Source organism: Fundulus heteroclitus, unplaced genomic scaffold (genome assembly GCF_011125445.2).
Source record: "Fundulus heteroclitus isolate FHET01 unplaced genomic scaffold, MU-UCD_Fhet_4.1 scaffold_42, whole genome shotgun sequence".
In the NCBI taxonomy this organism is placed as follows: Eukaryota; Metazoa; Chordata; class Actinopteri; order Cyprinodontiformes; family Fundulidae; genus Fundulus; species Fundulus heteroclitus.
In genome coordinates this window covers 964,656-992,229 of record NW_023396835.1, presented here as the reverse complement: position 1 = coordinate 992,229, position 27,574 = coordinate 964,656, and the positions used below count along the sequence as shown (strand labels likewise).

Genomic DNA, 27,574 nt, shown 5'->3' with positions numbered 1-27,574 from the left:
AAGTCCAGGAGGGAGATGACAGACGCTGTTCACTCCTGCAACCTTTCACAGCGTTCCCAGGTCAGATCTGGGTCTCCTTCCAGTTAGATAAGCCAGGAGAACCTGCAATAAGGCAGGAATCCCCATCAGATTCCCAAACCTACTTAGCTGGCTTCTGATGGGGAGGAGCAGCATCTCCATCCCAACTTCACTGCAAAAACGGATATAAAAATAAGCAAAATGTTCTTAAACATAGTGTTTTTGTCCTTGATCTGAGCAGGTAAATATGATAATTTGCCAACAGAATGAGTATTTTGAACCGTAAATTAAGATAATTAGACATCCTACACTTGAAATAAGATGATTGAGATGAGTTGTTTCTATTTTAAGGGCACAAATCTTATTCTATTGGCAGATCATCTTATTTACCTTCTTAAATCAAGGACAGATACACTAATTTTAAGAAAATTTTACTTATTTTTGTTTCTGTTTTTGCAGCGTTCTACCACCATCTCCATGTCAGAGCCTGGAAACTGTACAGATGGAGCTCCTTTCAATCACTCCTAAAAAACAACAACATGTTCTTTTGTCCAAGATCCATCTCTATGACATTAATTTAGAGCTTAAACACAGACGGAGGTTCACAAAGACAGACCAGTGAAATGTCCTAATTAAGGCAGACGAGCCTTGATCCGTCCCTCCATCTCCTGCTGCATCCAACACTGCAAAAACGGATCAAAAACACAAATTTTAAGAACATTTTACTTATTTTTAGGTCCGTTTTTGCAGTGAACAATCACTCAGGAAAAACAAAAACACCAAAGCTCTGCTTTAAGCTCCAATTACAGCTGATATTTTCCACTATAGCAAGTATAACCAGGTGGTGTCGATGAATCAGGATTTTAATGCGGTTTAACTCTCTGCTGTTGGTGATCAGGCCAGAGATCGCCTGCATGGGGATTATAAACGTCACCAAACGCCACCTGAAGTTTAAAACGCTGTTAATAAGCAATTAGTTTGTAATAACTTAAGCGTTTTGTGTTGATAAACTGTCTCCAAGCTCTATGATGCTGTACGAACACTCAGAAATAGGCGAAGGGTCAAAGTCCACAGGATGAAGCCCTCATAGTGACACGATGATGCACCGCTGGGTTGCTGAAGGGATGAAGGTACCGCCGGTTCAATGCTTGAATCATTTGGTAGAAAAACCTAATTAGGTGCCATTGAAAGCTCCTGTCCTTTCTGAAGGGGAGAGAACCCGCGGTCACATCAGCGTCTCTGAACATCTCCACCTCGGTCTCCAGCCGTGTCCTCTAAACACCACGTATGGATCCCTGCTGGTGATTTGGTTTCAGTTTGTGGGGAATATCACCGGATGTACCGTCCCTGCAGCTGCTGATCCACTTATTATCCGCGCTACAATTGTCAGACCTCCTCCTGAGTCCAGCAGCTCACCTTCCCGGCTAGAAAGACACAAAATTCCTTAAAGCTGGTAATCTGCAGGCGACAAAAAGGATCATCAGGACCAGATTTGTCAGCTCTTTGCTCATTATTCAAAGGCTAGAAACTGTGTGACCCCTTTAGAAGTTAAATAAAGGTCTTTAAGATCATAAAAGATTACTTTAAATTCCAAAATGTACCAATATACTAAGTTTTCAAGCACTTTGAACTCAACTCAATCTCTTTTGCAAACTGATGAGTAATTATAGTAATTATTGGTATTTCTAACCTTTCCCAGAAAGAGACTTTGAGACCCCCTATTGCCTTATTAAGGTCCTGATGTTTAAGCCGAGACACACAGCAGTGAAAGTGTAATGAGGCAAGAAGAGTGAGAAAAGCTTTAAAAATTTATTTAATCATAATTTATAATGAGAGCTTTCAGCTGGTTTACAGCGGCACCTGAACGCACCATCCTGGATTTTACACCAAGAAGCTCAAACTTTAAACCGAGACGATCATTTAGGGTTATTCTCTTTTGTAAAATTTAATCTTAATTTCAAAAAGTACAATTAGAATACTAACAGAATGTTTGTGATATGATACAGTAAAATGTTCAGGCTCTGGAGGTTTCAGAGTCTTGGGGAATCCTTGTATCCAAATTATAAACACAACTATATCCTCCACATGTCCTCCTCCGTCTGATCCAAAATGTTTTGCCACTCTTTGTTTCTCCCGGTGTTGGAAGTACAAATATATCTAAAAGATGCATGAAAACATGCATCTCAACAGGGAACAACGTCCAGGTGCCTTTTCCGCCTGGATGTCCGGACATTGAACCAGTCAGGAAGGCGACGGGTTCTGTGTCCCAGACATGAACGGGTTTTTGGTCTAAAACGTCTGCACCAACATCAGAACAAGTTTATACGGCGTGAAAACAGCGGCACAAATTAAAAAAGTCTCATATCCGCAGTGAAATAAGTCTTTTTGTCACGGTTTGGGCCTCTGTTGGTGTTTTTTGGGGCTAATTGGCTGTTTTCTCCCCTTCCCACACACCGCTCCTCTCACCTTGATCTGCTTCACCTGCTGCTGCCAATCAGCATCAGGTCTTTTCACCTGTGGCTCCACCCGTTTACACCTGCCTCTCATACCTGCATGAGTTTTCCTAATTGTCCTGTGGACCTGTGCTCGCCCTGCCCTCACTACACTGCTGTTTACGTTGGTCTCTGTCAGCTCCTGCCATCAGGCTTCACCAGCCGGTCCAGCTACTATCTGCCTGTCTGGCCTGCTACCACCTTACACCCTTAAATAAACCTTTTAGGGAAACACATCACGGTGACCGGCTTGAATATTAGATTCCCTGGTCCAGTTATGACACTTTTACCATCACGGGCTGAAAAGCCACTCAGGGAGGAAGAGGCCATTTCTCCAAAACCTACAAAGAAGCCAGATTACAGTCAGGGTGGAGACATGTCCTGTGGCCTGAGCGTTTCTGTCCGTCGTTATGTTTGACTGAACGAAAGGAGGAGTCTGTTAACACAATCCCAATGGTGAAGTGAGCTGCTGCAGGAGGGACAGGTGGACGTCACAAAACAGATTATGTGGAAATATTGAAGCACCATCAGTCAGGAGGTTAAGGCTTGGGTCTGCTAGACGGAGGAGGAGCTGAAATACACCAGGAAACTAGCTACAAAGTGGCTGGAGGACAGCAAAGTCAAAGTTTTGAGGAAGCCATCTTTAAACCCTGATCTCAGTCCCAGAGAAAATGAGTGGACAGGGCTGACAGGCTGTTGGTGAGCAAGGCAGGCTGCAGATCTGACCCGGTTACAGCAGTTCTGTCAGGAGAAATGGGCCAAAATTATAAAGAAGCTTGTGGAAAAGCCAAAACATGTGAACAAGTCACATCATCTGAAGGGAAATCCTAACAAATGCAGAGGAAGTGCATGTAAGTTTCTGAATTAAGAGACTAATAAAAATATTTCCTAAACAAATCTATCTCTGTCTCCTCCGTCTGGTATTTATCACATAAAATCAGATTTAGTAATCCTATCTGACATCTGCCTTCATTAGACTGACTCAATTAAACGTGTGGATTAATAGTGGCGATGATTTCAAGCCAATGCCAACATTAGTCGCCGTTCCTCGCAGTCCATGATGGAAAATCAAGGGTTCGGCGTCTTGTCTGCACCAGTGCCTGTTTCACCTCTCAGCTCCGACAAGAAGAGCAGCTCCTGCTGTTGACTCGAATCTTCCCAGAGCTTCAGAGAAAAAACAAGATGAGCCTCTACAGACACCAGGAGTCTCGTTCTGTCGGGTTTTAGCCGAGGCTTAAAAACTTCCAGGGCAGAAAGGGAGGAAGACCAAACTCTCCGGCACGGCCAATCACCTGAGGCTCAGGGAACCTGCAGGATCATAAAGAGAGACGTTTCCTCAAGACGGGCCCCTGGGGGACCGGGAGTGAAGCTCCTCCATTATGGCACGGAGAAAGAAGAGGGTCCGGGGCGTGGCGCAGAACGCACAGAACTAATGGTTCCTGGTGCAAAAGCCGGCATTAATAAATGATGAGAGCAGAGTTCACATGGGAGCTGAGTGCTCTGCGAGCTGCAGGAGGGTCAGCTGTAGGCGAGCTCTGCAACCCGATGCTGCAGCCGCAAAAAAACAGTCGCTGCAAACCTAAAAAAAATGGGCCTGAACCAAGAACTGGGTCCAGATCTGAGAGCACAGAAACACTAAACCGTAGCGCAGGGCAGCAGAGACGTAGTAGAGCATTAATCTTTGATATTCAGGGCGTAGGAAAGGCCAGCGTAGCACACAGTCAGTCAGGGGGGAGGAAACTATCCGGTTAGAACATGGAAACATTCATTAAAAGAGGCTTTAATTCATGCAGGAGATGTTTAACTGTGATCTGAATCCTCAGCCTATGATGGTTCTGGTTTGAAATAAATAAAACATCCAACGGTAGAATAATCCAGTTCAGGTTTGACCAGTCGGTGCATTTTTGATTATGAACCACAGAGGATCGGGTCCAGTGCCGTCCAGCTCAGAACCTAAAAGCTGCGCTGCGAATAACGTCCCAGGGAGGTTCTTCCATGCTTATAAATGACGTGACTGGATCTTCTTAGCTGCATCGTGAGACCATCAGAAATACTGCAGGTCATTCATTCCTGCTGCTATCAGATTTTACAATGCTGCACTGTAACTGTGACCATAACTGTAATAAGTAATGTGCAATAATCTAATTAATACACTGTACTACAACCCGTGCAATAATCCTGATGTAGTGACTTCTGCTGCTATCAACACCTGAACATAAGTCAGTACACATGTATGTATGTATGTATGTACAAATGTATACAATGTATATGCACATATATATGCGTAGGTACGTATGTATGTAGGCGGATAGATATATGTATATATTTAAGTATATAGATATGTTTATATATATATATATATATATATATATATATGTATATATATATATATATATATATATATATATATATATATATATATATATATATATATATATATAGACCACTAAGAATGTAAATGAGACATCATATGCCCATTCCTATTTCCTTTTTTGTATTTTTTGGTATTCTTCTTGATCCATTGTATATATGAAGATTCACTGTATATAACTGAATGCACCTTTTCTACTGTGCACCTTCTTGTATGAGCCGATGTGACGAGTGAATTTCTCCATTGTGAGATCAATAAAGACCATCTAATCTTATCTTATCTCTTATCAACCACCACGTTGTCTCATTGCACCTTTAAAAATTATGGATTTCAGTTCATGCTGTAACATTTTTACTTTAACCCAACATTTATGTCTTCAAATAACCGAATAACGTCCAGTAAATCAGTGGCCCCTCAACCTGGGGTCCCCGGACCCCCGGGGGTCCGCGAACCACGGGTTGAGGGTCCGTGAAACGCACGTTGTCGAGGTTGACCTAAGTAACAAAATGGACAATAATTTAACTCTGTCCACTGCATCAAGGAAGGTAAAAGCCAAATCTTCTGAAATTAGGAAGTATGGCAACAGTTACATCCAGAATGAGGATCTAATCTCCACAAAATCTCTAATATTAGGTGTATTTATATATATTTTTAAAAACATACATAATTCTGAATGTATTTAACAGAACAAAGGGCTGTTTAAGAAATACTATCAGCATCAGGAATCTAAAGAGATCCTTGGAAACATTTTACCGCTGCTATGTTTGAGAACCGCTGCAGTAAATACACCAAACAAGAGTTTAATCCAGCGTGATAATATTAGGATGTGTTGAGAAAGTGTGAATATTATGTGGATGCAGCTGGACCGGTCCGATTAGGAGGTAAGTTGACCCAGAACCAGAGCAGCGGTGGGCAGCAGAGAATCTGCTGGCGCATGGACATAAAATCAGTCGCATTTCTTTAACCAGACTTCTTTTAGGAGACGCTAAACAACATTATCTGAGCACATAATTTAATTTCAGGGCTCAGACTTGCTGCTATGGAGACAAATTAGATAAATTATGGGGTGAACAGACCAGATGGAAGCTTCTTTAAAAAAAAAAAAAAAAAAGATAAAAAGACAAAATCAGACAAAATGAAAACACCAACTGTTGCTGATCACTTTTACAGACTAAAAATCTGAGTCTTGTTGAAATGAATCCCGATGACGACAAATCTGCATAATAACTGATGAAATCATGTGATTGTGAGAGGTTCTATCTTTTCTGATCTTATTACACTGGAGATGTTTTACTCTTCATCTCAGAGATCTAAAGTCAGATTAGCAAGTGCTTAGGGGAGGGAGGGATGGAGACCAACTGGGATGGATGTAAAGATGAGTTGGATGTATAGATTTGGAAGGATTGAAGGGTGTATGGATATGTTTTGGTTATTTGCGTCTGATTCTGCTGCAAAGCTGGATGGGTTGAGACTGATTGGGTTTAATGGGTGGACAAGGTGGGACCCTATAAGTTCAAAACCTACCTAAAGAACAAAGACTTCTCTGTGTCAACAGGTAACTTCTCATCTGAGTGGACAAAAGTCACATGTGGGGTTCACCAAGGTTTAATCCTGGGACCCCTTCTATTCAATATGTATACGCTCCCACTAGCTGAGATTATAACAATAAACAAGATTAGTTACCATAACTATGCAGATGATGCTCAGCTCTACATCATGATGAACCATCCATGACCTGAATGGATGCTTAGAACCAATAAATGCATGGATGAGCCACAACGTTCTCCAGCTGAACAGAAACAAAACTAAAATTATTCTCTTTGGACCTAAAGAGGAACAAACCAGAGTCAGCAGCAGCTTCAGTTATTACAGCTACAAACTAGAGATCAGGCCTGAAATCTGGGTGTAGTGATGGACTCAGACCTGAACCTTCTAGGCAACATAAAGACGTCACAAAGTGGACCTTCTACCACCTGGAGAACATTTCTAGAATTAAAGAACTGACGTCCCAATGAGAGAAACTCCTCCATATGTTTATCTTTAGTCACATTAATCACAGCAACGGTGTTTTCACAGTTCTGCCATAAAAATCTACTGCAGCTGATCCAGAATGCTGCTGTTCACGTTCTGACTAAAACCAGGAAGATAGAACATGGACCCGGTTCTAAAGTCCCTCCACTGGCTCCCTGTAGCTCAGACTTTAAATTCCTTCTGTTAGTTTATATAAATCACTGAACAGCTTAGCACATAAATACAATATAGACCTGTTGTTGCTGCATCAACCCTGCAGACCACTAAGAACTTCTGGTTCTGGTCTAATCTGTAGAACCAGAACCAAACATGGAGAAGCAACATTTAGTTCCTATGCTCCACAAATCTGGAACAAACTTCCATAAAACTATAAATCAGCAGAAACTCTGAGTTCCTTTAAATCAGACTGTAAACCCTCCTGTTCAGAGCTGCTGACCAACATAATGATGTTTTCACCTGATATGATTTAATGTTGCTCTCACAACTGGTCTCTGTTTCTGTGTGTTTATGACGTTTTTAAGCTTTCAGAGCGTTAAATCAAGATTGCAACACGTTACACTGCTGAGATGCATCTTAAAAAGACACCAGGGACAACAAATGCAGCTTTTATACTGTTTTTTTGTTCAGTGTTTATCAGAATAAAAATGTTTGTGTGTTTAACAACTGCGGATACAGACACATTCACCCCCACCCAACACAACTAGGGAATTACTCCACTAATGTGCACCAACACACACAAGCCGAGCTACAGGAGAAAGCAGCTGCACCACATAATTAAGTGCAAATTCATTGTTAACACGCAGACTGTATCAGAAGCTCCCACACAGCCAGAGCCGGCTTCCTTCCCTGCAGCACGCTCAGCAGCTCATTAATACCGGGATGGAGCTGCGAGCGCTCCGACTGGATCAAACCAACGCCGGCCAGCCGTGGAGAGACACTTCCCATCCCAGACTCTCAAACAGCGCCATGATCTAATCCAGAGCGACACCAGACTGACTTAATGAGGTAATAAGTTAGATTTCTTTACTGCCAGGTGCCCGACCTGAGCAGAACCGCTGTTGTCTCGGAGCCAAATGAGCACAAATCAGGTTAATATTCAACATGACACAGCAGCGCTGGAACAAATCCTGCAGATTTTATCTCAAACTAACCATAAAACCTTCATTTGGGTCTCGCCCCGAGGCCCGGAACCTCAAACTGCAACTGAATGTGGATTACAGACTGTTGTAAAGCTAATTTATTGGCTAATGTGTTCATTTCACTACAGATGAATCGGCATCGAGCAGGAGAAGGCAGGAAAATCTTCAGAGATGTTTTGCAGCACCAGCCCGCCTCCCTGCCGCGTAGGCTCTGGCACTTTCCAAGATAACACTGATCTGTGGTGAGGATGTAAACAGAGAGTGTTAAATGACTCCAGGCTGAACGTGTCCACAGAGCTGCAGCTCTCTGACTCAGCAGCCCTGCAGCCGGCAGACAGAAACGCAGATTAGTAACCGGGTGTTCGTCTTCACGCCTCCTGAGATCAGACTGGAACGCCAAAGACGGCCACAGGAATCCGTCTGAGGTTCTCCTCACCACGGCGGTTCATTTGTGGCATCAGCAGAGCGCATCCATGCAGCGAGGACACCTTTTCTTTGGCTTTTGCATGAACGAGGGGGACTGGGTAAAATTTTTCCCTCTGAACGGTTTTCTCCTTGGAGAGTTTGTTTCTGTTTCAATGGCTCCAATTTAGAAACAGCTGTTAAAATACCAGAAGATTCAGAATAGCAGGAACTAATTGTGTTTCCTGTGTTTCCAGGGGTGGATGCAGGTGTGCAGGAAGTCTCAGCTCCTGGGGCACCCCCACAGAAGAGCCTGATGCCAAGGAAGAGCAACAGGGTAGCAGAGAAGCCCCCGGCAGCAGAACCAGCACCAAGGAGGAGAAATCCCCCTCCGAGCGGTGGCAGGAACTTAGGTGTACCATGGGTGGGAGACCGTGCCGTCGCCCTGTGAGCCCCAGTAACAGAGAGAGAGGGACTCCCACCGGAGCTCAGTTTATCCCTGCAGCCGACAGTCGACCCGACACATCGGAGAGCCTCTGGCCCCCAGGCAGGGTCCCACCACCCTGTGATGTGGCCCGAGCCCCGACACACACACAGCACCACACCAGTAATTACATCTGATGTAGCGCTGCTGAAAAAGGTAGAGCTAAAAATACCAGGAAGGAATTAATAGATACAAATATACATAACGGATAAAAACGAAAACGCACCAAAGGGGAGAACCGCTTAAAGGCATACTATGCAACATTTTTCAGTTAATTAATGTGTTCCATACCGTTTTGGATGATTAAATGAGTCATTTCAGGTGGAACAAAGGTTTTCTCGGCCGCCCTGGTGGTCTGTGGGGGAAATACCGTACTTGCAATTGCAAGAGCTCTCGGCCCGCACTCACAGGCTCAGAAGTCTCGTGCATCGCGAGAGTCGGTCTTGCTTTACGGCGAGAACTCCATGTGTTTTTGCCCTGCCATTCACTATATGCACGCGCAAAAGCAACAACAAAGAACCGCGTGTTAACATCAAATAAACATGCAAGCATATCGAGTTTTATTATTATTATTTGTTTATTTATTTATTTATTTATTTTTTAATGTTGGCGAGGCGGTAGCGTGAGTTTGGCGAGGCGGTTGCGTTGCCAAGATAGCGCTGCGGGAAGCTTGATGTTCATACTTCCACTGTGTTAGTCATTGTTTGTACTGCGGGTTTTTTCCACGTTTCGTTGCGTTCGCCTGTCTGCTAAGCTCAAAACAACCGCGCCTGGCTTGATGGAGAAACCAGAACAGCTGAGCATCTTTACAACAGTGCACTTTTACTTTCGCCCTCTGGGGGGAGCCTCGCTGGAAAATCAACCCCGGTTGCATAGTATACCTTTAAAGGTAGAGTCGGCGATTTCTTTCAGAAATGTAAGTAAGAAATGGACAAGTCCACCCAAATCCACTCTGGTCTTATTTCTTTCTACAGAGGTTTGCTTCTTGCGACTCTCAGCCATGTCTACGGTGAGCGCAGTGAAGCTACAATGAACGGCTAACACCAAAGCTAACTGCTAAGCTAACCGCTAAGCTAGTTGCTAAGCTAACCAGGTACGTAAACACTAGAAATGCGCATACGCAGCCAGCAAGCAGAAACTATGAAGGAAAGAGCACGGTCACTAATGTTTACGTGTGTAACGCATCAGAATGATGGCATGTTGGACAACCAGTAAATAAGGAGATACGATGAAGATTTGAGGGACAGAGGGGGGGGGGGGTGACAGCAGGAACAAAACTCTGACCAATCACTGCCCTTCGAACGGTCCGATCTGCGCGGCAGGGATTGGTCAGTTTTTACAGACCTGCAGCTCCCACAGAGAAGGATTTTTTTTTTCTTCCCATTTCTGAATGCATAACACATTGACTACTGTAAGGATGGAAGGACCATTTCACCCAGTATAACGAAAAATGTTTCTGACCAGGATTACTCAAAATAGCTTAAATATGTTTCTCAATATTCATTATGAACAGAAATGCATTAAAAATGCTAAATGGTGACGTGATTTTACTAAAACCTGACAAAATAACTGCTGCATGAACCATAAAATGTCTCAAATGATTTACAGCAAGCCGGCTGAAGACCAGCATGTTTGGCAGAGTCTCTGCCACCATGTTGCTGGAAGCCGAGTGATTCTGTGGGCGGAAAATCCCCAACATGGCAGATTTGGGTGTGACTGAAATTACAGCCGGTAATGGTTCCACACACACCCCGATCGTGTGAACCCCCCCACATAAACACACATGTGCAGAGTAAGTGGGGAGGTTTGGAGGATTATGCAGAGGGTCCCTTTCCAGAGGCAGGATCTGGTTTCTCCTCCCAGTAAGAGCATCCTCCTCAGGGTCCGGCTGCTCCAACTGCACCCATCGATCCAGGTATACGGATAACAGCTGCAGCCATGAGCATTTAGGACAAAAAGACAAATCATCTTTGAAATGCCACATAATGCCGCAGAGTGAACTTCAAACCTTGATAAATACAGTCATGTCAAAAGTGAAGCTTTAAAGACTAAATATGCTCGGTTACTCCTTACTGAGCGGCTCAACCTGCAGCTTTGTGCCTTTTTAATCCTGGATGGTCCAACAGTAAGAAGGGAAAAAGGCTCCAAAGGGTCCAAAATGACCAGAACAAGAATCAAAAACAGCCAAAAACATCAGCAGAGGTCAGAAATAACAGGACTTAGAAACATAATAACAGAAGTTATTCCATGCAAAAAGAAAAAAAGTAACTATTTATAAACTTAATAAATTTAAAATGGTTTTCATTCGACCACAAAGTTTGTTTCTGACAGGAAATTATGCAGGTCGTCTCTTTAGCATAAAACAATGAAAAACTATTTATTTATTGTCCATTCACTTCTTAATCAATGGAAAACATCTTTATTTGCATTGAAGCAAAGAAAAGTTTCCTGTTATTGCTTTAACTGCAGGTTTCCACTTTATCTGCTAACTTTAGTTTAGGGACGAGCAGCAAGTCTCTGAGTTCAGAAGGCCTCCTTCCCATCACCCTAATCTTCAGCTCCCTCCAAAAACTCTCTACTAGATTCAAGTCTGGGGGCTGGGCCGCACCAAAACGTTAATAATACGTCCAGAAACCCAGGAAACATGATGGTAAATTTAAAAGATTACTTTATACACAACGGGTATGGAAAATTCCGAGGCTTCGGGTTTTCTAGATGCTTCAGCAGAAAACCTCTCCTTGACAGAGAAACGTGTCCGCAGCCTCACACTGCAAAAAGGGAACTAAAAGTAAGTAAAATTGTCTTGAAATGAGGGTATTTGTCATTGATTTGAGCAGCTAAATAACATTATTTGCCAATGGAATTAGTATTTTTACCCCAAAAATAAGATAATTAGATATCCTGCAATCGAAATAAGACGATGGAGGTGAACTGTTCCTATTTTAAGTGCAAAAAGCTAATTTCATTGGCAAGTTACCTTATTTACCCGCTCAAATCAAAGAAAAATACACCAATTTCAAGAACATTTTACTCACTTTTAGTCCCCTTTTTGTAGTGTATTGATTGTTCCAACAGATGTTTTTCGATATGGTATATTTTATGTATTTTAGGAGAGACATAGAGGAAAAAACTGGACGTCGGTCAAATGCACCTGGTTGTTACTGATGGACTGGAGGGTAATTCATGAAATAAAGCCAAAACAAAAGCTTAACTTGAACATAAGCAGCAGATGAAAGAAAGTTTCCAGCTATCATTAATTCTACACTGCAAAAAGGGAACTAAAAATAAGTAAAATGTTCTTAAAATTTGTGCATTTTCCTTGATTTGAGCAGGTAAATAAGATGATTTGCCAATAGAATAAGATTTTTGCACTTAAAATAGGAGCAATTCATCTCCATCATCTTATTTCAAGTGCAGGATGTCTAATTATCTTATTTTAGGGGTCAAAATACTCATTCTAATGGCAGATAATCTTATTTACCTGCTCAAATCAAGGACAAAAACATTAATTTTAAGAACATTTTACGTATTTTTTAGATCCGTTTTTGCAGTGCAACATCCCGGGCCTCAGACGAGAGACTCTGACTGGCCGGAGGTTCTGCAGAACCGGAGCTGAGCCTGAGGAAAGCAGCCTCAGGGCGCCACGAACATTACGGCTGTCTGGGTTCAGCGGGGAACCGGAGAGGAAGGTAATGAGGCCGGGTAGAACGGACTGATAAGAGCAGGACAATTGAATTTCCTCTGCTGTTTGGTGTAATCACAGAGAGGGCGAATAAAACACGCCGAGTCCCAGAGGAAACCTCCCAGAAGCCCCGGCGGCGTGGACCGGAAAGGTCGGGGCGCTGAAACGAGCGGCTCATATCGGATCAGGACCCAGAGATGAACACCGCCTCGATTCTCAGAGCTGAGGCCTGCAGCGTTTACTGCAGCGTTTACAGGAATAAACCCCGGGCTTCATGTCGCTAACCGCCGGTAACCCTAAGACATCGTGGAGGACGATTCTCTGCAGCAGGAAGTACCGTCCTCCCATCAGAGCAGGACATGAAGAAACGGCAGCAGAAAACCAGGAAGTTTGGAACCGGTGTCCGGATTTCAGTTCCCTGCGATGGCAGGCAGCTCCAGAACCCAGAACCCTCACATAAAACCTAATCATTCCCTCAAGTTGCCCCTAAAGTCACTCAGCCAGCCTAAAGAGTTGAGGAGATGATAAAAAGAAGCCTAACCCAGGAAGGAACCAATCATCTCCGGGACGACAGGTGCCGCTCATATAATTAGAACATCATTAAAAGGCTGATTTACTTCAGTAATCCCACTAATGAACAGCTTGGACACAGAGCTGAGAGCCAAGCACATTAATAGAGGCGAAGGAAAAGATGGTAGAAAAAAAGTGTAAAACCAACAGGGATGGTCCACCCTGGAGAGGAACGTTAAACAGCAAACACGTCTGACCTCAACCCCACAGAAAATATATGGTTATTGTGACGAGTGTAACCGTACTGAACTTGGCCGTCTGTTCGTTCAGCTCGGTCCAGATAGAAGTAGTCTTGTTTTCCTAGTATAATACCTCCGCGTTGTGTTTTAAAGATGGCCAAGAGACGGAAGATGTGGGATGATGCGTTTAATCTGCGTGGAACAGGATATGTACTGGTCACATATAGGCTCTTCACAGCAGTCACAGCACCTCTCGTGCCCGTCTTGCATATAATGGCCACAATAATACATTTATATTTAAAAGAAAGGCAGCAAAATAAAACAAATACCTGCGTGGAACAGGATATGTACTGGTCACATATAGGCTCTTCACAGCAGCAACAGCACCTCTACGAGGAACAGCATTAGCAATTAGCATCAAACTAGCTGTTATTTCCAAACACAGTGTAGCACAGTGTTATAACGATAATAAAATGCATGTAGTACCTCATTTGCCATAAATACATCCCGCCAGGGATCATACAATTGACAATGGCTCATAATACATCATACTTTACCACTGTGCTAACAGCGAAGAACTCACCTCGTGCCCGTCTTGCATATAATGGCAACGAGGTAGCTGTAGACACTGCTCTTATCGTAGCCGACCACCAATAGAGGGCGCTGTTTCCCCATAATATAGTGAGCCGAATGAAAAATAATGACAAGTGGAATCATAACAAATTAAACCTGTTACACGAGGAAGATGTGATAGACCAGACCTAACGATGCAGAAGAGCTGAAGACCACAATCAGAGCAACCTGAGCTCTAATAACACCTGAGCAGACTGATGGACTCCATGCCACGCTGCATGGCTGCAGGAATCCAGGGAAAAGGAGAAGTGCTGCACATGCTCAGACTTTTCATGCTAGGGCTTGATGATAATTCAATAACAATATATATCGATCGATAGACGTATATCGATGATAGAAAAACAGGGTCAATAAAAAGTTCAACAGAATAACAGTTTTCCTTCCTCTTGCATTCTAGCCTATCATGTAGGTTAATATTGAAGTCATTGCATTCTCCCAACCAATCACAACGCAGACCCAGGAACGCTCTGTCATCAAGCTCCGCCCCCTTCAAAGAGTTCAGAGAGCAGGTGTTCGTTTGACTTTTTTAAAAACTTGCAGTTTTGGTAAAAAGTTGGTTCAACAAAAGGTTGAGTTTGAATTCAGTGTTTGTGTGTCTGTATCTAAAAAAAAAGGTTGCTAAGCAACAGCATAAAATGGTCAGGGCTGCACTTAAAATATGTATTCAATTTGTTGATAATTATCAATATCAATCAATATGATTTCTATTTTATCGATACGCTTTTTTTTCTATATCGTCCAGCCCTATTTCATACTCAGACTTTTCATGTTCATAATTTTCTGCTTACCTAAAATCCTTTTATTTCATTTGCTGTTAGTTATAATCATCAATATTAAAAGAAATAAACACTTTGAGCAATTTGAGTCTGGCTCTAATGAATTAATATAATATACAAGTTTCACTTTTTGAGTGGAATTACTGTAAAAAATAAATCTACTTTTTCATGATATTCTCATTCTGTGACCAGCACCTGCATTCTCTGAGCGGATGTTCAGCTATAAGAGACAAAATATAGAATTTATTGGTTTTAAACGTGTCGCACCGACCGAGACGTTTCCCTGACGGCGGGTTTGGGTCGTGCCGACGCGGCGGCTCTCCCAGCGGAGAGATGTTTGAGGAGGACGGATGTGATTAGGCCAAACCACAGAGTCCATTAGTGAACCCGATCCACAGCTGGTAAACATAAACAGGTCATCCACCGTCAGCCTGGATTCTGGGTCAGGACCAGAACCACTGGATCTGGGTTTCCTGCAGGAAATAGAGACGCTGTGGCGCCTTAACGGGAGAAATTCTGCCTCAGAGCGGTTTGGTTCATGTCAAATAGCTTTCATTTGTCACAACATCCAGATTCTTTTTTACATCGTTCAGACTCAAAAGAACGTCTTTAAAATCCGCTGCTTTTATTTAATTTAAAGTTAAATAAATCAAAATAAATATTAATAATGTAACTTTGGCTCTTTTGACGCAAATGGACAAACTTTGACTAAAGTGGATATACCAGGGTCTTTACACAGCCTTATCTGCAGCTTTTTTACCAGGAACTCCCTTAAAATGTATAATTTCTTTATTCTTTGGTGCAGAAATCCCTTCATCCTTTCATTGTTTTCCAACAGGTGAAGTTATTTTCTCATGTTCTGTAAGTCTAACAGTTTACATATTTATTTGTATATATATATATATATATATATATATATATATATATATATATATATATATATATATATATATACATATATATATATATAGATATAGAGAGACATATAGATAGATATATATATATATATATACATATATATAGAGACATATATATATATATACATATATATATACATATATATATATACATATATATATACTATATATACATATATATATATATATATATATATATACATATATATATACTCTATATACATATATATATACTATATATATATATATATATATATATATATATATATATATATTAGGGCTGGGCAAGTTAACGCGTTAATTTCGCGTTAACTCATTAGACTATTAACGGCGATATTTTCTTTAACGCGCATTAACGCATGTTGCTCAGATGCTTTTATTTTGTAAAGGTCTGTTGCTGCGGCGTAGGGGTTTGAATCAGAACAGTAAGTGGCGATAATGCGCCAATAACCTCGCTGTCAGCCCAGCCTCAGATTCAAAGAGGAAGAAAGGTGCTGGCCGGAAAAAAACAAAGCCGACATGCGGAAGGCGGTGTTTCCCGCAGGTACCGCGAGCGAGCTTAGGCGAGGCGAGGCGAGGCGGTGAGTTGGCGGCCGGAACAACTTTTGTGCGGAGCGGAGCGGGGGGGGTCTGCTTAGACGCCGTCGGTGAAGTCGCTTCTCGTTTCAAAGTATCCATGTATTTTTGCCTGTTTTTCCCTGCCATTCACTATATGCGCGCGAGAAAGCAACAACAAAAAACCGCGTGTCAACGTCAAATAAACGCAAGCATATCGAGTTAGCAAGCATTTCAGTTTAAAGTTCTTCCAGCAACGAATATGACAGAAACAAGTTAGTTGTAACCACTGCCAAGTTAAACTTTGGTATTGAACATAAAATGGTAATGCTGCTCCCTGCTGTTACCTCAGAAATTGCCTGTTTTTGGTAGATTTTTTCCCCATAAAGAGAATTCCCTGTCAGTGGCAATAAGCTTTAATTTATTATTATTGCTATTTTTTGTTTTACATGTTTAAGTTGAGCTTTACACTAAATATGTGTTACTGATAAGTGCTACAAATGTTACAACACTTTTGTTCATATGGCAGCAGAACATTAAAATAAAAGTGCTCTTTACACTACTTTTGAATTCATTCTTGGAGTTTGTAAATACAATGCGATTAATCGCGATTAATCGCGATTAATCAGTGCGATTAATCGCGATTAAATATTTTAATCGTTGCCCAGCCCTAATATATATATATGCATGTATGACATTTATAAAGGCGTGAGATCACAGGCAGACAGATAGAAGAGAAAAAAGACATTAAACTAAGAATTCAGAGCTGCACAGGTTAGAGAGTTGAGGTTTGGGTCAGGATGCGCCGTAATCTGAGCGGATCGGACCAAAAACCAGAACTTTTCCAGCAGCAGGCGACAGCAGAGCAAAACTTAGATGTTCTGATGTATAAATATTACATGCTAAGATAAAACCGTGGAAATGAAGGCTTTTAAAATCTATTTCAGATGTTAAAACCCAAGATTGGGACATCATCAGAGTAAATGTGGTAATATTTACTTGTTTAACGGTTTTTCAGGTTTTAAAATCCTGGTTTGTTGCGTTCTGAAGGTAATTTGATTAAATTATGTGCTAAAACCTAAAAAAGGAACTGACAGGCATTGTTACAGCAATGTGGTTGTTGAGGATGTCTGGATAAGACTGTGGCCGAGTTTCTGGATAAAGACGTTTAAATCCCTTAGGAATTGCTTTGAGCTTCAGACAGCATGGTGTCCCAGCCGTACCTGAAGGCAGCATGCGTTTTGGGCTGACTGGATGCTGCAGGTATGTTCTCCAGAGTCAGTGATGTTGGCCTTCAGCTTTTATTTCAGGTGAGTAACTCATTAAATTCAGAGTGAGCTGCGTGGCTCAATGCTGTGGAAAGAGCTGCTCTTTAATCAATGCTCTACGATGCTCAGAAAAAAACACATAATGGTAAATATGCAAAGTCCTAATAAATCAGAAAAAAGGACCTAAAACAAGGATAAACTGAGTCAGTGTTTAACTCGTCAAAGCATCAAATAACTCTCATTTGGACAAATCTCACTGTCAGACTAAAGCTTCCCAGAGATCAGCAGCTTCCACGTTCTTCTTATCAGGACAAACGTCCAGATTTCTAAACGTGTTTTCAGAGGAAAATCCACTTTTTCTGCAACTTCTGCCTCAAACTCTTCAAATATTAAAGAACCAGCTGATGCAGGGAAAGAACACTTTCAGCTTACAACGAGTTTAAAGTCCTTCCCCTAAATCAGCATTTACTCAATCTGAATATTAAAGTTGTTCAGTAAAAAGTCTCCGCCTGCATCGTGGCTGGAGCTGACGGTGGTTTCTGCCGCTTAACGAGATCACGCAGATCCCCGATGCTCCCTGATAATCCTGCTCACTGCGTTCATTAGCACAGAGCGCCAAAAAAACTACAAACTACATCAGTGCCATCAGCCGGGACCTTAGAGCAACCGCTGCTGACCGTTCCTGGAAGGGTTGCGGGTTCTAAACCATCTAAGGCTCCATCGTTCCACAGAGAGAAAGCTCATTCACAGATAACCAACACTTTAGACACGCAGTCAGAGTCTGCAGTGTTCAGAGAAATGAGAAACAGAGCAGAGCTCGTTAACAGCTAGATTAAGACAAAGCAGTTACAACTGGAGTTTGCAGAGCTGTTTCTGAATGAAACGAGTTCTGGATGAATGCCTTCTACAGGTTAATGACGGATGTTTGATCAAAACGCAGAGCAGAGCAAACAAACAGCGCATCGGCACCAGCGCCTCATACCAACATGGTGGTGGAGGGCATCTGGCAGCCATGAATGGACTACGATCTCCCCTCATAATCTGAGGTAAAACAGTTCGGCCAGAACCGGGTTATGAACAGAACGATGATCCCAAACAGGAAAAAGTTTGTGCTCACGGAAATTAAAATTTTTTTTTAACATGTTCAGCTAAAGATTGCTTTTTTTAATCCATGTCACAGGCAGCGTTACATTATACACACGCACTGCACTGTCAAAGACTGAATCTATGGTTTCGCTTTATCTGGACAATCTGGACTGCTGATGCATCTTTTGTGAGTAAGGAAGCAGCATTGGGGTGGGGGGGTGATTTATTTATGCGGGGCTTCGTTCTGGGAAGCGGCTCTGCTGTCAGCCTGGTGTCTGGACGTCTGCAGGAGGCCAGAGATCAGCAGCGATCTGCCACCAGAACTGCTGACGGCCCAGATCTGCCGTCTCTCCCCGCCGCTCCCTCGGCTTTTTCCCGCGCGCTCGCTCCGCCCGACCCGAGCCGATTCGGAGCGCTCTCGTCTCTGCGTTGCCATGGAAACCGGTATTTGGGTACCAGACTCTGACCTGAAATACCCCTCACCGCTCCGCCTCCTGCGGCTGGTTTGGCACCGGGCGGATGTAGAGGAACCGAGGCCAGCTGCTGAACAGAAGCCGTACCTGTGCAGACGGTCACAGATTTATATCTACAGAAAAGAGAAGCTCCGCTTTACACACAGAGCAGCTCAGTTCATTCAATCTGGGCCAGAACCAGGTCTAAGACCTGGATTCAGATCTAATTTTGAACCATTTATAGAATTAAACTTTGGATCATTGACGCTTGGACTGGTTTTTAGTCTGATTTCAGATATCTAAGTTCCCTTTTGGCTACTTTATAACGTTTTCTGCATCAAAGCACACAGTACATGTCGAAACATTACTAGATTTTTATCAAACTAACATTGTGATAGTTGATGTGTTTACATAGTAAAAATGTTTTTAATTGGATGCATTAGATGAACAGGAGAATAAAATGTAACTTTTTATACTTGACCTGCTAATAACCTGCCATGAAATTATATATATTCATTTATTGGGCTGTCGTTGCTGCACACTTCATATTTCTTGACTTCTCATATAGTTATGTTTCTATCAAGGATATTTCATTATTTCTTATTTCTTACAAAACAACCAACAATTGTGCCTCAATTTTTGATTAAAGTAGATTTCATTCAGATCTTCATCTTGTATTGTGACCTGGTTTGATGCATGTTAAAGACGGCATTCTGAACCTTTCAGATAGGTCCTCTTCTCACTTTATGCAGTTGGAGATCCCCTGAATTCAAGAAGAAAACCATCTAACGTTTCTGCTGATCCCACACATCCTGCACACAAGTTGTCTAGACGTGAACGTCCACGTCGGCAACACAGAAGACTGTTTGCACAGAAACAGTTTCTTCCCCCCAGGCTGTCCATCGTAGGAACACTCAGTCAAGACAGCCCAGATCAATAAAATGCTTATTGCACAAATCTAACCTTGTCCAACCTTTGCAAACTACAAAACTAACCCTAGAATACTAAAGCTAATGCTTTGGCTAATGGTAGGGGGCTAAAGCTAATGTTTCCAGGCTAACACAAGTGTTAGACCGACTACATGCATATTGCACCAATTTAACCTTGTCTTCCTTGCTTAAACTGTGCACAAACACAGTATATTTACATTTAAAACGGTCTTTATTAAGAGCAAAGTGGAACCAAAGCAGAACGGGAGTCGCCCAAAGTCAAATTGTTGTTAGCATGCTAACGCTAACGTTAGCATGGTGAAAGCTACGCTTGTTACGGTGATTTACAGACTAGATGATTGGGTTTCAGCATCCTGATCATCTAAAAACACAGAAAACTGCAGAATGTTTGGTTGTATTTGGGTCATGAGCTATTTTTATCTCCCCTTTATCAGACTTTCAGTGCCAAACAAACCAGAGTGAGAAATATCTGCTCTCTCTCTCTCTGTCCACCTCTTCATGTTTCTGCGTTTCCTTATCGCAGCTCGCTGAACCGTTTCTCCGCTTTAATCCGCATCCCACTTCCCTCTCGGTTTTCATACAAGTCATGTTGAAGTGCTGCGTGTGCATCATAATCTGTGGGTGCAGAGCGTGAGTAATGTTTTCTCCTGCTGTCAAAAATGAGCCACTGAAGTGCCCTTGAGCAAGTCATCCAGTGAGCAGCAGTTTAAAGCCGCAGATGCTGTAACAATGCCTGTCAGTCACACTTTTGATCAAACCGATTATTTCATTATGCTCCTGGCTGAGTATATGGGATAAATCGTTTGCATTTCCCTGATTTGTTTCGCTTTGCAAATAAATTTTAATTTAATTCTGTACATCGAAGTCTTACAATTTCCCCTAAAATTTCTGAATGCGACTTAATGCATGTCATCTATGTACATTTCGATGAATGGTGTTCAGTCCAGCAGCTCAGGCAGCAGAAACCACATTTTTGATACGTTTTTGCACCATTAGACTATTCTGGAGGTGAAGTGGCAGAAAAATTAAGCCTCAACGCACAACAAGAGTAGATCTGCACACTAAAGCCCATCATCACACATCATGACAGCAGCTCTAAATGTGTGGTTCTACAAATTAATATAAAGTCTTCAATATTTAAGCTCAAGACAATTCTTCAAAATTTAATAAATGTAAGAAAAATTGTCATTTTGCAAGATACTGACAAAAAAACAACTTAAAGCTGTCAAAGATTGTAAAGAAAACGGTGCAGAACCAGCGTTCACTTCGGATGATAAAGATAAAAACCAGCAAGTGACAGAGGAATTAAGGCTCTTTGTTCCCATTTGACAAGCTAACAAAAATAAGCGGTTACGTTTTTTGGCATCCAGAGGACATAAAATATAACAAAGAACCGGATCTGGAGCAGCAATGAATAAAAATTGTGAGCGTTTGGAAAAGGACCTGGCAGATGTTCACAGAGGAACCGGTCCAACAAGCATTGACCCGCTGGAACCACCGGGCCGTTCAGACGTCACTGATTCAGGTGGAAAACATGACATTAAAGCTAAAAGCTGATGCAGGGGTCCAATTCCTCCACTGGAAGGCAACGGGACTTCCTTTGTTCCTCAGAGACGTTTTGCCTCTCACCCAAAAAAAGGGCTCCTTTGGTTCTGAACATGGTGCTCCATGTTGGTGCCGTTGTTGCTTGACGGTTCAAACCTTTTGGTCTCGTTCTCGTGTCCCGAGGTGTTAATTACCGTAAAACCCGCCGTGGGGGGGGGGGGGGGGGGCGTGTCTGCAGAGAAGGTGCTGGGAGGATGGAACCTGAGGCCACATCCTCCGTTCTGCACTAGAACACCTTCCACAGCTGAGAAGATGAAACGACTCTTTATTCACCGTCCCTTCAGAAGCTTTAGATCGTTTTTCTGCCTTCAGCTGAGGAGGAAAACCTTCAACATGACCCTAAACCGTTACTTAAAGAACGAGGTGGCCGTTACATTAGGGAAGGGCGATATGGATTAAAAAAATAAATCTCCGATTTTATCATACCAAATCCGATTAATCGATTTTTTCCTCCTTTTTGTTTCATAAAAAGAAATTTAGGAAATTATTTTAAAACCTTGCTTTTATGTCAAGCATTTCATCAGGGAGTTGACCTGAATTCAAAGTGCAACTAAAACAGGGTGCTTGCTCTTTTTCCAAATTAAAATTCCAGACTTTTTCCAGACTTTTTTAAAACTGATATTTTTTTTCCCCAAGACCTTAACTTTATGTACTTGTATACTTGTGTGCCTACTTCATTGGTTGAGATTGTACAAACTGTTTATTAGAAATGTTTATTTTTATAGGCTAGTATTCAATGAACAAATGCATTATTCACAGTAAATTATGCTTTTACTGATGAAAACGTTTCAAAACATGAAAATCACAAGTACATGAATTTCACATCAAACAAGTGTTTGATTCCATTAGGCTAATACAGTACGTGACCAGTTAGTAAAATTATAGTTTTATAGCCTACCTTCCTATTTCTCATTTCACAATGCCTTTGAGCATACTGTAAAATTCTACCCCATACTTTATTAAGACTTTCACACAAAATTCAAGACTTTTCAAGGTCTGGAAAACAGTGTTTCAAAATTCCATACTTATTAAGACTTTCAAGACTTGCGCAAGCACCCTGTAAAAACAAGCTGTGAAACATGCTTGTAAAACAAGATGGCAGCCGTGCCATTATAAACAATGAAAATATAACAAAACATTTGCTGCTAGTGGTATTACACATTGAGCTAAGAACAGGCTTCACTGCACTTGTGAACTTCAAACTAAGTTAAAAAAAAAAGTAAATAAGTAAATGAAGTACCTCGTATTATGGTAAAAAAAAGTTTCCACTTAACAATATTTTGACAATACATTTGCCTAAACATATATTCAGCATCACATGCTGTTCTCTTCACGGAAACCCAATGAGTGTATTGGCAAAATAAAATCCAGATTTTCCAAAAATGAAATCTTAAAGAATTGTAAATTGGAATTAATCGATTAAATCGATTTATCGCCCAGCCCTACGTCACGTTCGATAATCTAACTCTGGGGAGACGATCTAGAAGTGAATCTATTTAAGTGAATAGCGGGTGAGGGGTCAGCGTTGGTTGGATCCTTTCTTTGGGGACCTGCAGGTTCTTCTACTCTTAGTTTCAACATTATAAATGTAAACGTAGGTCTTGTGCTGAAGCTGGAGACACTTCCAGACGACATCGCCGCCCACCAGAGTATTCCCCAATAAAGCAGATCTGCAGCGATGGTGCAGATGGTGCAGGAATCCCAGCAGGACAGAAGGTGCAAACACCTTCAGCCTTCTGAGTCACGCCTCCTTACGCCTCGATGTGCCACGCGGGAAACATATTCTGTGAATAACTTCAGTAAATCGGGTATATCTGGATGCATTTTTATGATTTTTTTTCCTCACAGCGTAAAAAAACCCACACGCTGGCGATTAAATCACAGAGGGAGGGAAAACGGAGCCGTGCGTTTGGTGCACCCTGTGGAGACCAGAGGATTTCACAGCAGAACCGACACATGGGGTCACTTTGATGAGGACCCGGCAGCAGGCAGGAGGAGAAACCGGCGGCTGCACGCCTCGGTGAGCAGGCAGAAGGCAACATGACAACAACACATGCGCCACGTTTCTATTCAAGGTTACCCGCAGCAAAGAAATGAGCAGTCATGACAACGAGACCAGAGGGCTTCTTTAACCCTCTGGTAGGAGCAAAATCATCCATCAGGGTAAAAAAACCCGAAGAGCAAAAGATAAAGAGACCCAAAAAGATGAAAAGAGGTAGATTAGTTTTTTTTTATAATTCACCGTTAATCTTTTCAGTGGAGAGGAACTGAACCATGAACCCATTTCCACCAAAGACCCAAAACAGCCGCAGAGAAATGACCGGAAAATGAAACCCGGCTGTTATACGACCTGTAAGATAGTATCATAGTAGGTACACCTGGTCTGGCGTTCTGTTAACTGTGACATCATCCAGAGAAGACGGCTCACCCGCTACTACCATCTAATGTAGAACAGATTACTAGATCAATGTGTGCTTCTGTGCTTTTTTGTTTCTCTTGTTGTGTCTCTGTTCTGTCTTCTGTAACCCCAGTCGGTCGAGGCAGATGACCGTTCATACTGAGCCTGGTTCTGCTGGAGGTTTTTCCTTCCCGTTAATGGGTGGTTTTTCTTCCCACTGTCGCTTCATGCTTGCTCAGTATGAGGGATTGCAGCAAAGCCATGTACAATGCAGATGACTCTCCCTGTGGCTCTACGGTTCCCCAGGAGTGAATGCTGCTTGTCGGGACTTTGATGCAATCAACTGGTTTCCTTATATAGGACATTTTTGACCAATCTGCATAATCTGACCCAATCTGTATAATATGATTGAACTTGACTTTGTAAAGTGCCTCGAGATGACATGTTTCATGATTTGGCGCTATATAAATAAAATTGAGTTGAATTGAATTGAATTGAAGATTGAGAAAATTAAATAAATTCATGTTTTTGAATAATTAGTGGACCAAACTGCTTTTTGGTAAAGCTAAACTGAAACATTTTTGCCTTTTTTTTCCAGGATCAAATGTCAACGACGCAGTGAATTTACAGTTTTGATAGGAAATTCACCTGAAATTCAGCTGAACACTCTGAGCTTCGATGAGTTTGCACCTCTGTGAGTCACAGACAACAACTTTGAATTAAACAAACAATAAAAAACAGGACCTAATGGCTACAATAAGTGCTTTTCCCCGCCGCGTTCAAGAGCCCAGAACCCAGTCCAACAACGGCCAACAGCGCCGAGGAACAGAACATTAATCACTGACTGCTTCAGACGGTCCAGTCAGCCATGCAGGCATCAGGTGCCGGGATGAACCGCTGACTCAGCACCGACCCAAAAAGCTACCTGACAGAGACCGTCCATACCTGCAGGAAGCAGCCCTGTAGATTCATCCATCACGGTTATGCTGCATTCATTTTCAACCAAACCTGAGATTCTACAGCTTCCTCTACCTGTTCAGTCGGCGTGGACCCATAGAAATTCATCAATTCATGGTCATAAACGAGTCTTTGTACTCAGACACAGCGCTTTATGAACGTGGTCGTTCAGCTAAAATCCACCACCGCCGTGGACGCTGTTGGGATTTTATGCCACAGACCAGACTATAGCTCAGGTCTGCTGGGTTCTTTCGTCCGTGTTCTCTAACGTTCTCCAACAATCAGCCGCCGTTAGACTATTATTATTATTATTATTATTATTATTATTATTACGTCACATACGGGACTGGAGGTAGGCTCTGTAGCGAATTCTACTTGTTATATTTACACATTTGTAGCTTTTGTCATGAAATTTTAAACCTTATGCTGTTGTAAATCCAGACACTCAGTCTCAAGGGACTAACCTGTATAAATAAAGGATTAATAATAAAAATGTACTTATTAAGTGACTTCTCAGTACAGCTGGGGGTTGATTTTAGGGTATCAGAGAAAAAAATACTAATTTATTTTTCAGATTTAAGTTTTTTTTTTTTGTTTACGTTGAAAACCATCCATGATTTTTCTTCTACCTCACTATAAGGCAGCACTTTGAGACGTTTTATCACAAAATTAACACATCTAAGTTTGTCACGTCACTAAATATGAATTACTTGAAGGGGTGTGAATACTTTAGCACGTCTCTGTATCTCATCGCAAAAAGTTTAGGTTCAGCGTCGTAAGACAAACATTTCCCTGTTAAAGGAAACAAAGTGTTTGAGGACTTTCTTAAAGAGTAGATTCATATAAACACATCAAGTCTTTTACTGCAATCTGTGAATTAGCAAAATATCTGCTTGACTGCAGTTTTTGCCAGATTTTAATATTTTAAGCTCCATGCGTTCAAACTCTGCAGGCCGATCAGTCAGATGGGCTCTACGGCTCTTTGGAGCCCAAACGATGCAGATCTTAGTCAGATGCTGAAGCCCAAGGCGGCACAGAGGAGCCAGAGTGACTTAAAACACCAGCATGGAGACATTCAACAACAACATCCTACTTTCAGGTTTTATTGGCATCCTGCCGCCCTGCCTCCATCCTTATCTTTGACTTTTAAGCCCAAAAAAACCCCTGATCAGAGGCCGGGGCCACTGCATCCAGCATCCAGCCTGATCAGGACCACCCACCCCTGGAACCAACCCGGACTGGTTGCGCACCAGCTGCAGCTCAGATTATGTCATTTGTTGCTTTTAAAGCGGCTCAGAAGTTTCACAGAACCCACAGGAGTCCTCCTCAGGACGCGCAGCTTCACTTCACACCAGCAGAGCAGAGAAATGTTCAGCAAACACCTGCAAGCTGCGCGGTTGCGTAAGCAGCTATTCATTCCCAGTATCGGGTTAGAGCCTAACTGGATTCCGCCAGCGCACATGTTGCAGAGACCTGCAGCTGGTACTCACACGAACGCGTGGTAGAGCAGCGCCCAGCCCCTCGGCCTCTCCAGCGCGTCATAGATCAGGTTCTGGATCTTCCTCCTGCGGATGTTATTCCTCTTCACGGGCCGGGTGTAGCTCAGGGGGGTTTTGGCCAGCAGCCCGATGGTGATGCCCTGAGCGCCCCGCTTGAAGTCCTCCCGGCCCATAAGCAGCAGAGCCCCATCCTTGTCCGCTCCCGCCCCTCCGCTTTGGTCCAGCAGGTCTCCAGAAGGAGCAGCGGCAGCGCCGGAGGTCTTCTTCTGCTCCTCGGAGCCGCTAGCGACGGTCCTGGACCGGAGCCCCATGGTCAGTGCGAGAGGGCCGGTGTGGCCAGCATGCCATGATCCGGACCAGACACCCAGGGTTCAGCCGCGGGTCGTTCCGGCATCAGTTCTCCAGGGAGCGGGGAGGTCCTCAGCGGTGGGCCTGGGGGGGGCAGAGGGATGGAGGAATGATGAGAGAGAGAGCAGGACCAGAAAACACGGAGCGATGGAGGATCGATGGAGGAGGAGGAGGAGGAGGAGAGAGAGAGGCAGCGATTTCAGAAAGCATCGGCATCTGCCGCCAGCGGGAATCAGATCCGAGCTGTGCGTAAAACACGCCCTGACTGTCGGAGGAGCTGCGATAGATCACCACAAACTAATAAACTCACCGCATCTCAGCAACATGCATATTAATCTGTTCCGTGTGTCCAAACCCTGAAATTATTAAACAATAATTACGGTTTCCGTGCAGCCTCCTCCACCCATTCCCTCCCCCAGCACAGAGCGACCAGAGCGAAACAGCGAGTCCTACCAGCTGCCGCGTCCGTCCATGGTGCGCGTCTCCGGGGCTGCCAGCCTCCATCCACCTGCAGAGGAACCGAGGAGGAGGAGGAGGAGGGTGGAGACCGGGGGATGCAGAGCGGAGATGCTGCCTGAAGGAGCTCGATGCTGAAACTGAAGAAGATGAGGTGGCGAGCCAGCCTTCATCAGCACCGGCAACGACGTGACGTGCGTGCGCCCGCGAAAGGAACGCCGCGCACACCTTGACGCGTTCACGGCTGTGAAAAAAAAAAAAAAAAAAGAGGAGGAAGAAGCAGATGTGAGGATGCGCGCTCTCGAC

The 27,574-nt window shown here is 42.9% G+C and overlaps 1 protein-coding gene across 2 annotated transcripts in view; it reads right to left on the bottom strand.

Annotated features, from left to right (window-relative positions):
* Positions 1-27,361, bottom strand: part of kcnq3 (potassium voltage-gated channel, KQT-like subfamily, member 3) — a 95,036-nt gene extending 67,675 nt beyond the window's left edge. Inside the window, exons 1-2 of one of the 2 annotated variants that reach the window (XM_012852639.3) lie at positions 27,266-27,361; positions 26,456-26,896 (exon numbers count right to left, since the gene is read on the bottom strand). In XM_012852639.3, the coding sequence (XP_012708093.2) occupies positions 26,456-26,775 (320 nt within the window). In that variant the 5' untranslated portion in view covers positions 26,776-26,896; positions 27,266-27,361. Of the gene's footprint in view, positions 1-26,455; positions 26,897-27,265 lie in introns of those variants that run through there. The other variant, XM_036131310.1, reaches the window with a different exon arrangement.
* Between the last annotated feature and the right edge of the window lie 213 nt (positions 27,362-27,574).